This window comes from Bombina bombina, chromosome 6 (genome assembly GCF_027579735.1).
Source record: "Bombina bombina isolate aBomBom1 chromosome 6, aBomBom1.pri, whole genome shotgun sequence".
In the NCBI taxonomy this organism is placed as follows: Eukaryota; Metazoa; Chordata; class Amphibia; order Anura; family Bombinatoridae; genus Bombina; species Bombina bombina.
In genome coordinates, this window is record NC_069504.1 from 1,105,674,480 (window position 1) to 1,105,688,425 (window position 13,946).

The 13,946-nt window shown below is 38.8% G+C and overlaps 1 protein-coding gene across 1 annotated transcript in view; it reads left to right on the top strand.

The window, feature by feature from the left end:
- The window catches only part of PHF21B (PHD finger protein 21B), a 292,696-nt gene that overhangs the window by 137,470 nt on the left and 141,280 nt on the right, over positions 1-13,946 (top strand). Inside the window, exons 4-5 of the mRNA XM_053719698.1 lie at positions 6,167-6,203; positions 13,644-13,722. Of these exons, the coding sequence (XP_053575673.1) occupies positions 6,167-6,203; positions 13,644-13,722 (116 nt within the window). The remainder of the gene's footprint in view (positions 1-6,166; positions 6,204-13,643; positions 13,723-13,946) is intronic.

Sequence of the window (13,946 nt, forward strand, 5' to 3'; positions counted from 1 at the left end):
TATCTTCGATAGGAATAGTAGTGCGTTTGTTTAGAGTAGAAACCGCCCCCTCGACCTTGGGGACTGTCTGCCATAAGTCCTTTCTGGGGTCGACTATAGGAAATAATTTCTTAAATATAGGGGGGGGGGACAAAAGGTATGCCGGGCCTTTCCCACTCTTTATTTACTATGTCCGCCACCCGCTTGGGTATAGGAAAAGCGTCGGGGGGCACCGGAACCTCTAGGAACTTGTCCATCTTACATAATTTCTCTGGAATGACCAAATTGTCATTATCATCCAGAGTAGATAATACCTCCTTAAGCAGTGCGCGGAGATGTTCTAATTTAAATTTAAATGTCACAACATCAGGTTCAGCTTGTTGAGAAATTTTTCCTGAATCTGAAATTTCTCCCTCAGACAAAACCTCCCTCATGGCCCCTTCAGATTGGTGTGAGGGTATGTCAGAACAGTTATCATCAGCGTCCTCTTGCTCTTCAGTGTTTAAAACAGAGCAATCGCGCTTTCTCTGATAAGTAGGCATTTTGGATAAAATGTTTGCTATAGAGTTATCCATTACAGACGTTAATTGTTGCATGGTAATAAGAATTGGCGCACTAGATGTACTAGGGGCCTCTTGTGTGGGCAAAACTGGTGTAGACACAGAAGGGGATGATGTAGTATCATGTTTACTCCCCTCATTTGAGGAATCATCTTGGGCAATATCATTATCTGTTTGGACACTATGGCACAATATCCCTACTTTGTTTGGACACTATGGCACAATTATCACATAAATTTAAATGGGGAGACACCTTGGCTTTCATACATATAGAACATAGCTTATCTGATGGTACAGACATGTTAAACAGGCTTAAACTTGTCAACAAAGCACAAAAAACGTTTTAAAATAAAACAGTTACTGTCACTTTAAATTTCAAACTGAAAACACTTTATTACTGAATATGTGAAAAAGTATGAAGGAATTGTTCAAAATTCACCAAAATTTCACCACAGTGTCTTAAAGCCTTAAAAGTATTGCACACCAAATTTCAGAGCTTTAACCCTTAAATTAACGGAACCGGAGCCGTTTTTACATTTAACCCCTCTACAGTCCCAGCTATATGCTTTGCTGAGACCCAACCAAGCCCAGAGGGGAATACGATACCAAATGATGCCTTCTATAAGCTTTTTCAGTGATTCTTAGCTCCTCACACATGCATCTGCATGCCTTGCTCTCCAAAAACAACTGCGCATTAGTGGCGCGAAAATGAGGCTCTGTCTATAACTAGAAAAGGCCCCCATCTGAAAAAGGTGTCGAACACAGTGCCTGCCGTTTTTCTAAACAATCCCCAAGATTATAATAACCATTAATAGTTAGAATCTGCAAAATATGCCTAGCAAAGTAATCGTTTTAGCCCAGAAAAATGTCTACCAGTTTTTTAAGCCCTTATGAAGCCCTTTATTCTTTTATTTAACTAAGAAAATGGCTTACCGGTCCCCATAAGGGGAAATGACAGCCTTCCAGCATTACATAGTCTTGTTAGAAATATGGCCAGTCATACCTTAAGCAGAAAAGTCTGCCAACTGTTTCCCCCAACTGAAGTTACTTCATCTCAACAGTCCTGTGTGGAAACTGCAATCGATTTTAGTAACTTCTGCTAAAATCATCTTCCTCTTACAAACAGAAATCTTCATCTTTTTTCGTTTTCAGAGTAAATAGTACATACCAGCACTATTTTAAAATAACAAACACTTGATTGAAGAATAAAAACTACATTTAAACACCAAAAAACTCTTAACCATCTCCGTGGAGATGTTGCCTGTGCAACGGCAAAGAGAATGACTGGGGTGGGCGGAGCCTAGGAGGGATCATGTGACCAGCTTTGCTGGGATTCTTTGCCATTTCCTGTTGGGGAAGAGAATATCCCACAAGTAAGGATGACGCCGTGGACCGGACACACCTATGTTGGAGAAAAGTAATTTACATGGTGACATCACCAAGCCCAGAAACCCAGAAGTGCGGAGCAGAACCACAGGCCTTAATGGAGCTGGGTAGGGTGGGGGTAGTTATTCAAACCATTCAATCTCAGCTCCCTAAAGACTTACAACCTCACAAGACCCACTGTGTCTTGTTGAGTATAAAGTAAAATCAAACATGTAAAATAAAAATGTGTATTTCAAACTTTATTTTTTATTTTGGGGTCTCTAGGCACTTATGTCATCAAAAATGCCAGATATCCTTAAGACCCCCCCCCCCCCTCTTTTTTTTTTTTTTTTAAATCCCCAATCTCTTCTTTTAAAAAAAAAAAAAAAAGCCCCATATTTAAATTTTAATAGCCAGGTGATCACCTTACATAAATAAATGTTGAATAGAGGCACATGGGTCCCCCTATATGCAGTTTAAAGTACATAACTACATAGAGGCCCATGTTTATGTGAGGATAACCTCAGCACAGGGGTGGAAATTTCTCAGCAGTTAACGAGGGTAATAATCACAGTGGGACGGTTACCTTTTTTGAAAATATTTTCTCTATATTTAGAGCCCTAAAAAGTCCACTCTACACATTTGATATGCCTCCTGTCTACCACAGTTTTTTTTTTTTTTTTTTTTAACGTGTTACAGGGTTGTTCTCAAATCATAACCTGTTCGACCATGCAGTTTACATAACTATAGCATGCTAGATAAAGCAGTTTTCTGCTTTATCCAGCACAACAGCAAGCTACATTTATGTGAATTGTGAACTTGTATTGTTCCTTTTAATGATTCGGATAATGCATGCAATTTTAAAACCCTTTCTAATTTACTTCTTCCTCATGCTTAGATCCTTTCTTGAGAGCATACTGAAATAGGCTCAGGAACTTTTCGTGATTTGAGCACTGTACGTATAACATAGTTACAAATATGTTGCAGATACTGCTGCCATTAAAGTGTCCTGAAATGTTTAACACTGCAGAACATTTTGCTTACTGAAAATGTGTACTGTATTATATAATAGAGGAACCGAATACCTAGACAGTAACTGTAATTGTAGTTTCACTTTTGTCTTGTAGATTTTGTTTCCTTGATTTAACCATACTAAAGTATGTTATCTCTGTTTCCTCTAATCTTCAGGATTCGGCTCCTCCACTTTAATTTCAGAACAATTATTTACATGGCACCAAATTTTGTACTGATTTTCAATACTTTCTCTTTCTAGTAGCTTTCTCTTAATGTGGTTTTGTGTTCTCAACTTAAAGGGCTATAAATGTGCAAAAAAAGTGCTCCGATATGTTGGAACAAAGGGAATAACCCAATAGGGGGCGCTACTAAGAACGGTGTATAATATATATGTAGGCCCACGTGACCATATATGGATGTTTCAGACAAACAATCAACAAAGTACTAATATAACATAGATACAATGTAAGTGTGTGTATTCACAATATTATACCCAATCCTAGATCAGGATGATAGACAAATATACAAAGTCCAGGATAACCCAATCTGGTATAGGTATCTGTCTTCTATGGGACTGGAGGCAGCACTCGATCTTCACCCTCCAAAGGTTATAAATTTAAAATCAAACACAGGAAAGAGGCGCCGTATGTGTGAATCTGAAGAAGCCAACGACAAATATAAGACATGTGCAGGGTACTCACAATGTGAAAAGGCACTCCAATGTGCCTATAGGGGCAGGCTGGTATTCACAGCAAACCAGCTGGCTGAACCGGCTAACCAGGATACCCAAGGTAGAGGACTCTATGTCTTGATGGACTGTGTATACTGGATCCAGCAATGTGGGAACAGGAGCTAGGTGCAAACACAGGCACACCACTGTGTGAATCTGTAGGAGTACACAGGTAAATATGCAATCTGTGCAGGGTACTCACATTCTGTAGCGTTACTCAGTTGTGCCAGTAGAGGCAGGCTGGCTTTCTCAGCAACCCAGCTAGCTGTGTAGAGTATGAAGCAGGATACTAGGCAGCAATCAGGATTGGCAGGTAGCTCAGAAATGGACAATTGCAATGAGGATATATGATTAAAAAAAGGATTTTAATAAAAATTAAAAGCAATAAAATACATATATTCCTCATGCACAGTAAGTAAGTAGCATGCAGCGCGTTTCTCGGTGTCAACCGTTTCCTCAGGCATGTGTTCTAACTCTATATAAACATCTTATAAAGACCTGAGCTACCTGTATTGCCCCACCCTTCATGACAAAAGAAACCAATCACAAAGGCCCTTTGTTTAATTGCCCATTAGTTGATACACCTGCACACTTCTCATACCATACCCTAATAGGCTTGCAGGGCTTGTACATGTGTTGTATTAAATGGGGGAGGAAAACCTAACTAAATGTCTTTTTGAAAAAAGTGCCCCAGTTGAGGATCATAATAACATTACTGAATGTTTAAAGAATAACATATATGCTCCCGGTATGTGGCCTTAAATAAATAACATACTCTCTGCGATTGACCTCATTCTATAACCATAAAACCAAATATTCATACCTGTCTGCTGGTCTTTGGCGTAGTACCTAACAGATACATAAAATATCCAAATATCGAATTTTTCTATATTAGATCTTCTGTATTTCACTGTGGATCACTAATCGCCTAATACACACAATTTTGTCAAAGACAAATGACCGCCACCCAGATCGTAAAAAGTAAACAGTCCTCTGTGATTGTTTGGCGTCTGACGTCAACGCCAATGATAGGCTGATAGGTTCCAACTTTCTAACCAATCCTAAATGAGAACCGCTACACACCCCCACTCGAGCGTGTCTGCGAATCTTCAAACTCATAACAAATGGAAAAAAGGCTCTCTCATTGAAGTCCTCGGTGCCCACAGCCCTCTGTAAACATTACCAGCGCCGGCTCTGGTACCGATCCGTGTCGCAAGCTGGATCCTGCTCCCGCATATAGGCCGATTTAGGGGAAACTTCTCCCAGCTCAGGTCCATCAGCGGCAAGACTCACCTCCTCACTACGTCACTCAGCTGTCAGCAACATCCTCCGTAAATACTCCCACAACTGGGTACACTTGCTCCTATGGCTAAGCGATACTAGTGCCAGCAGCTATTCCTGTTGGTTAGCCTATGATGCAGCAAGGTATCTAATGGGTGACATTGTATATATGGCAAGAAAAGTTGAAAAGATTATCGCCACTATATGATCCAAAATGAATCTCTACCTAGTGCCCCAATATATAACCCAAAACAAAAACGGGACAAACTGACCCTCTACATGATCATAACCACCATGCTTGGTGGTCCATACCTAAACTAGGTGTGCTCTCCGCTCACTAATATTTATAACAAGTGTAAAAAGTAAACGTGCTAATTTTTTTAGAGTCCAATACACTCACTGGTCTATATTGTATTAACAACATTTTCTCTTTATAAAATACTGTATGTCAGAAAATGATTTACATATTGTAACCCTTGATTGATAAGGTACAATGACCTACCAAACCCCTTATATACCACACTATCATCCCTGCCAGTGCTATGCATTAGAGTTATACTAAGAAGGTCATTAGTTATAAACCACTATGTGCATATGACCATGATAAAAAGTGCTTCACATATTGTGACCCTTATTTATTAATATATATAATAATAATATCATACCATTCTCCTCATACTCAAATACTTCTAACCTTACTGGTGCCATAAATAACTAAATGGTCCTAACTCCCTACCGAAAATAATCATGTGAAAAATGGACAAGTGATACTAAATTAACCCAAACTTTTATCCTGTCTCATTTAACATAATACATATGTAAAATCAATCGGTGAAGGTTCCTGGTCATGATATACCAATAAACGTGATATATATACAATCATAAACAATTATGGTTTTTAATGTTTCTTAGATGTTCGCTCCACCTGATTCTTATTTTCCTGCAGGTTCTTCCAATATACTGGACCCCACATTCACAGATAAGTACATATATTACATATGAAGAGTCACAAGTTAATCTAGAGGTTATCTGATGTTGTTCTCCAGTTGTGTAAGATGTCACATTAGAAGCTTTATGGGTAATATAATCACACATAAAGCACCGGGTCTTGCCACACCTAAAGCTGCCCTTAAGTAAGTGTCGAGTTGTCATCAGTGCAGATTTATTTAAGGTATTTTTCTGTGTTGTACCTTTAGATAGCATAACCACTTTACTGGGTGCTAATTTTTGTTTTAAGGTAGATGCCCTGCGATATACAATCTTGGGTCGTCCAGGTAATGTTTTCTTCAAAATGGGGTCTCTCATAAGGAGTGGCCAGTGTTTGTCTAAGATTTTTCCTATGGCTTTGTGATTAGAGTTATATTGGGTCACAAAAAGAGGGATCTCCTTAAATGAGTCCTCTTGTTTTTTCTCATCATTGTTTTTTGTTGACAAAAGTAATTTAGTCCGATTGAGTTCCCTAGCTCTTTCGTAGCTATTAGTTACCAGTTGTAATGGGTAGCCTTTCTCTAGAAATCTTGACTTGAGTGTTTGGGATTGTTCATCATACTTGTCTATAGAGGAGCAATTGCGTCTTATTCTACAAAACTGGCTGAAAGGGATATTTTTCTTCCAGTTTAGTAAGTGGTTGCTGCCAAAGTGTAAGAAATTGTTACAGTCAACTTGTTTAAAATAAGTTGCAGTACAAACATTGCCATCAATGTCCCATGTAAGGCTTAAATCCAAAAATTCTATTGTGGATTGCTGTATGTTGGAGGTGAAACCAATGCCCATATTGTTATTGTTAAGATGTAGTACAAATTCTTTTGCCTCAGCTAAGGAACCATCAAAAATAAACAAGAGATCATCTATGTACCGGCCATAGAACACCAGATTGCCCCACCAATTCGAGTCATAAATATACAGCTTTTCGAAATGGCCCATAAAGAGATTAGCAAAACTGGGGGCAAATCTGGTGCCCATGGCCGTACCTTTGATCTGCAAATAAAATTCATCTTGAAACTGAAAATAATTATGATGTAAAATAAAATCAATCAATGTGAGCAAAAATTCCTTTTGTGTTTTGGGCATATATATGTCTCCCTCTAAATATAAACTAGTAGTGAACAAACCTATCTCATGCGTGATGTTAGAATACAAAGATCCTACATCACAAGACACCCATAGGGTATTGGTATTCCTATTTAGTTTAATCCGGGATATCTTGTCCAATAGATCTTTAGTGTCTTTAATGTATGATGGTAGATTACACACATATCTCTGAAGATAAAAATCTACGTATTCCGACAATTTGTCCGTCAAGCTATTAATGCCAGCAATAATCGGTCTACCTGGAGGCACTTTATCATCCTTATGTAGTTTTGGAAGATGGTAATAAAAAGGTATATCGGGATGATTTGGCATCAGATATCGTTTTTCTTTTTTATTTAGAATACCAGAAGTGTGACCGTATTCCAAATTTTTTTCCAATTTTTTGGAAAATTCCAAGGTAGGATCAGATGTCAACTTTCTGTAGTATTCTTGATCCCAAAGGATGCGTTTGGCTTCCTTAAGGTAATCACAAAGATCTTGTAGAACAATCCCACCCCCCTTATCAGCCTGACGAATGACCAAATTGTCATTCAAAGTCAGGCTATATAATGCTCTTGCCTCATTAGGCCAGATTTTTTTATTTTTGGGGATGTGATTGGGGATTTTCTCCCAATCTTCCAATACCAGCTGTTGAAAAAGGTCGATGTAAGATACATCCTCCTTTGGGGGGGGACCATGTAGAAGGGGGGTGGAGAGGAGTATGTAAATATTCCTCAAAAAGAGTTTCTGTGATTTGACTGGGATCACAATAGAGAAGATTGGATGATTCTCTTTCTCTTTGTGAATCTAAAGTAATAGGTATACCTGATATATTGCGGTTCTTCATCATTTTTAATGCAAAATATCTTTGCAGAGACAGTTTTCATGTGTATCTATTCAAATCTACAAATAGATTGAAAAGATTATGTGTGCTGGGAGGACAATAGGATAAACCTCTACCTAGAATTCTAACTTCATCATCTGTGAGGATGTGTGAGGACAGATTGAAAATTCCACTTTTCAATTTTTGTAGTGTTGCTTTTTGGTGGGTTTTCCCTCTGCCTCGTTTTCCCCGTTTGGGTACGGTCTCTTTTTTTGGTTTGGTGCTTGTGGTGTTGGCCTCCTCCAAAGAGGTGCCAACTGGGGGGTCTCTAAAAAAACCCCACCAGACGTAGAAGGTAAGTTGTCCCTATTTGCCACCTCTTCAGGTGCAGACTGATTGCCATCTATGTGACTTAGGGGCTGGTATCTATTATATATAGGTATATAGTTCGGGTTATCAGAATCCTGATGAGATAAATTCCTCCTATAGTCTCTATCACTATAGGGTGGTCTCTCATTCTGTGGTGTATAGTTCCCAGAATTCCCAGAATTTCTATAATGGTTAGTATTATATCTGGGAGTCAACATACTCCCATTGTGGGTGTCAAATCTAGGAGTCGGCATGTTCCCATTGTAGTTGTTATAGGGCCTATTTCCTGTATCTTGGCCGTCATAACTTCTATGGGATTGGTCATAACCTCTATGGGATTGGTAATTATTATTATTCCATTGATTTTGTCTAGGCCCATGGTATTGCCTATAATTCCTATTATTTCCATTATAATTATAATTGTTTCCCTGTTTGTTGTTGTTATTATTATTAGAATTTTTCACCATTGTCCACTCAGTGTTGGTCTGGGGTTTAGTTCTATTATACGTGTGGACTTCTCCTTTGGTGTAATCGTCATCATCACGTTTCATTTTTTTATTTTTATTAGCTATGATTTCTGTAGTGAAATCATCCACCCCTTTAATAGTCTGTGTATTTAATCTCACATAGTCCGGATGTTCTTTGAACCCTTCTAACTCTTTTTGCACAGAGTCAATTTCTATCCCAGTTTCATCGACTAGTTTTTGTCTGTGTGCAATGAGTAGATCTATCAATTTAAAGGCACATTCATCTAGAGTGGAAAACCATTTGGATAGTAACTCGGGATCATTCTTAAAAGAGCAATTCTTAAATAATCTAAGACCTCTGGGTATCTGTTTTTTCTCTTTATATTTTTTAAGACAATCCAAATCCCACCAATGTCTATTCTCTATTTTTAATAAATCCTCTAATTTAGAAAATAGGTTTTCAATACTAACTAATACTAGTGGGTCATTATTGGCGGAGGGATTAGAATTATTATCATTACAATTGTGACTAAGTCTCTTCTGGGCTCTTTCAGTGGATGACAACATGTTGTATATAGGTCTAAAAAAGCTGCACCCCTATATAACACCAAAATACTAAGGAGTAACAATATAAGAACAAAGGGAATAACCCAATAGGGGGCGCTACTAAGAACGGTGTATAATATATATGTAGGCCCACGTGACCATATATGGATGTTTCAGACAAACAATCAACAAAGTACTAATATAACATAGATACAATGTAAGTGTGTGTATTCACAATATTATACCCAATCCTAGATCAGGATGATAGACAAATATACAAAGTCCAGGATAACCCAATCTGGTATAGGTATCTGTCTTCTATGGGACTGGAGGCAGCACTCGATCTTCACCCTCCAAAGGTTATAAATCTAAAATCAAACACAGGAAAGAGGCGCCGTATGTGTGAATCTGAAGAAGCCAACGACAAATATAAGACATGTGCAGGGTACTCACAATGTGAAAAGGCACTCCAATGTGCCTATAGGGGCAGGCTGGTATTCACAGCAAACCAGCTGGCTGAACCGGCTAACCAGGATACCCAAGGTAGAGGACTCTGTCTTGATGGACTGTGTATACTGGATCCAGCAATGTGGGAACAGGAGCTAGGTGCAAACACAGGCACACCACTGTGTGAATCTGTAGGAGTACACAGGTAAATATGCAATCTGTGCAGGGTACTCACATTCTGTAGCGGCACTCAGTTGTGCCAGTAGAGGCAGGCTGGCTTTCTCAGCAACCCAGCTAGCTGTGTAGAGTATGAAGCAGGATACTAGGCAGCAATCAGGATTGGCAGGTAGCTCAGAAATGGACAATTGCAATGAGGATATATGATTAAAAAAAGGATTTTAATAAAAATTAAAAGCAATAAAATACATATATTCCTCATGCACAGTAAGTAAGTAGCATGCAACGCGTTTCTCGGTGTCAACCGTTTCCTCAGGCATGTGTTCTAACTCTACATAAACATCTTATAAAGACCTGAGCTACCTGTATTGCCCCACCCTTCATGACAAAAGAAACCAATCACAAAGGCCCTTTGTTTAATTGCCCATTAGTTGATACACCTGCACACTTCTCATACCATACCCTAATAGGCTTGCAGGGATTGTACATGTGTTGTATTAAATGGGGGAGGAAAACCTAACTAAATGTCTTTTTGAAAAAAGTGCCCCAGTTGAGGATCATAATAACATTACTGAATGTTTAAAGAATAACATATATGCTCCCGGTATGTGGCCTTAAATAAATAACATACTCTCTGCGATTGACCTCATTCTATAACCATAAAACCAAATATTCATACCCGTCTGCTGGTCTTTGGCGTAGTACCTAACAGATACATAAAATATCCAAATATCGAATTTTTCTATATTAGATCTTCTGTATTTCACTGTGGATCACTAATCGCCTAATACACACAATTTTGTCAAAGACAAATGACCGCCACCCAGATCGTAAAAAGTAAACAGTCCTCTGTGATTGTTTGGCGTCTGACGTCAACGCCAATGATAGGCTGATAGGTTCCAACTTTCTAACCAATCGTAAATGAGAACCGCTACACACCCCCACTCGAGCGTGTCCGCGAATCTTCAAACTCATAACAAATGGAAAAAAGGCTCTCTCATTGAAGTCCTCGGTGCCCACAGCCCTCTGTAAACATTACCAGCGCCGGCTCTGGTACCGATCCGTGTCGCAAGCTGGATCCTGCTCCCGCATATAGGCCGATTTAGGGGAAACTTCTCCCAGCTCAGGTCCATCAGCGGCAAGACTCACCTCCTCACTACGTCACTCAGCTGTCAGCAACATCCTCAGTAAATACTCCCACAACTGGGTACACTTGCTCCTATGGCTAAGCGATACTAGTGCCATAAATGATTGTTTACTATTTGTTTAACCCCTGCAAATGGATTAAACACATACAGTCCGCACCAGAGCAGCAATGCCCTACTGGGAGCTAGTTGAAAACCTCTGGTGAGCCCATGATAAGAAAAATGTGTGTAACCACCAGCTAGCTCCCTGTAATGCAGGAGGTGTTATATATACTTTTTCAACAAAGGATGCCAAGAGTACAAAGTAAATTTGAAAATAGAAGTGAATTTAAAATTAAATGATATCCTAAACCATGTTTCAATTTTGACTTTTCTATCACTTTAACTTGATGCGGTTTTTTTATGAACACATTAATACTTAACTTTCACAGACCTTGTACATTAACGTTTTATTTTCCTCTGTTAATTGGAGCATGATGGTTATCTCTTATGACTTTGATTTATTATTTTAGTAGAACAGTTTAAATATATAGTTTAACACTGGAAAGATCCCTCTATGTACGGACACTGTGTCATAGGCATTCATAGCAGAACCCAACAGGTGTTCACTTGATTATATGAGTGGCCTAAATTTTAAAAAGTCTATTCTTTCAAAAGGAATCCGTTTGCCCTAGTCTTTTAGAGGCCTGACCGTTTATGGACCCAATTTGTTTCACTGAAGTTTTACTTGGGGCTGTTATCTAGTACATTAACACCCTTCCTCCCTAGACAGAAAAATTAGCTCTCTAATAAATCCTCTTTTCTTTCTTAAGATGGTAAGAGTCCACAAGCCATCACATGTGAGATTAAAGTCCAGTCCTATAGGAGGAGGCAAAACACCCCACACAAGAGTTTTAAAGGGACAGCGTACTTTATTTTTTGTTTAGAAAGATAGGTAATACCTTTTTATTACCCATTCCCCAGTTTTGCATAACCAACATTTATATTAATACACTTTTTTACCTCTGAGATAAGGGGGCAGTTGTGCAGAGAATTAGATAAAGGATCAGTGTTATTTACAAACTTTTTAGCCAAGCAGTGCTGACTCCTGCATATCTCCACTGGAATCATGAAAGTTTAATTTTGACTTTAGGTGTCCCTTTTATCCCTCCCACTTTCCCATGATTCCTTAGTTGTTTGCCTCCTGCAGGAGGGTGAAACCTGAAGTGCTGATCTACACATAGATTGTAAGGGGTTCTCAGACTGATGTGAGACTCATTATCCTCCTGAGAGCTGAGAACAGGACAGAGGGGGGTGTAAAGGAGTACATAGGAAGTGAAAGTTTGTCACTTGCCTACCACGGGTGTCGCTGGGACTTGTCTTGCAGCGTTGTCCTGTTGGTGTGCAAGTACACTTTCTATAGATCATGTGTTAATGTGTACTACACAGGATAGGCTCTTCGACTGGAAGCAAGCCTCCTGCAGCTTGATAAGCATGGTTGAGTGAGCACTGACAGGTAAGTAGGTACTTGCACTCACAAACCCACAGGCTCTTAGCATGAACATGTACACATGATTCACATAGCTTAGGGACATAATTACGTACATTAGTAATACAATGTACAATTTTAGGCACTTATAGCAGTCTTTAAGAGGAAAGTACCTTAAAACATGGGTTGTAGGGCAGCAACAACTAATTAGTAAGATTGGTTGACAACTATTTGTATGATCAATCTCATTATCTATTAATGCATTGACTTTTTTATGTTTGTAATAAATGTTCCCTTATGAAGTTTTTGCCTTTGTCTAATATTTAAACCACCTTACCGAAGAGACTTTTATGATTTCAGATGGAGCAAACATTTTTGAGACACTTTCCAATTTACTTCATTATCAAATTTTGCACAGTCTTTTTATATATACCCTTTCTGGGGAACAAGATCCTACTGAGCATGTGCACAAGCTCACAGGGTATACGTATACTAGTCTGTGATTGGCGGATGTCTGTCACATGATAGAGGGGGCAGGAAAATGGGAGAAAAAATATATTTGTCAGAAAAAAACCTGGATATTTGAAATTCAGAGTAGTGTGTTATTGCATTCTCTTTTAATTATGCACTTGTTAATTATGCAATTCTACTGCATTGAGTGGTCCTTTTTAATTGTGTTTTGGGATTTTTAATCTGTTAGTCTGTTCTTTTCCTAGAATTTCCCTTATAATCTTAAAGTGGTGGCAGCAGAGATAATTTAGTGTGGGTGTCATTAAAGGGGAGTTTGAGTATTTTTCTAGGTCTAGTTGTTTAACCATTGCACCAACTGAACTAGCTCACAAGCTTGTCTGGAGTAGCAAACTGTGACAAACTGGTTAAGGTGGAGAAGGTCTGTTAACACTTTCTTTTTCCAAACTAGTTACTGGTATATGGTTGGTTAACCCTGTATGTCAAACCAGTCATTCCCTTTGTTTCCTCTTCCAAATTCAAAAGCATGTTCCCTTTACCCTCTGAAAAATTGGAGGCATGGAAGACTATTCCAAAGGTGGATGGTGCTACCTTCACTTTGGCTAGGCGGACTACAATTTCTTTAGAGGACAGTACCTCTTAAGAATCTGATGCAAAGGTTTCTTTAGAAGATCCTTTCAGCTGTCAAACTATATGTTTCCATTTAGCTGTTAGTGTGGCTTGTGTATCTGCAGCTAATGCAGTCTGGTGGGACAACATCTCTGACCTTATTTCTCAAGACGCTTCCCTTAATGAAATTCAGGATAGCTTGAGGTTAGTCAAGACTGCGAACAGTTTCATTTGTGTTGCAGCTTTTGAAATAACTAGCATTTAATGCAAAAAATGCTCTATGACTGGTCTGGTTAGAAGAGCCTTGTGGTACAAGCCAAGGTCTGCTGATATAGTATCTGAAAGCAGACTTATTTCCCTGTTTGGACCTTGTTTGAGGTTTTAGTCAGACAATGTCACAGCAGTGGCCTACATCAATCACCAAGGCA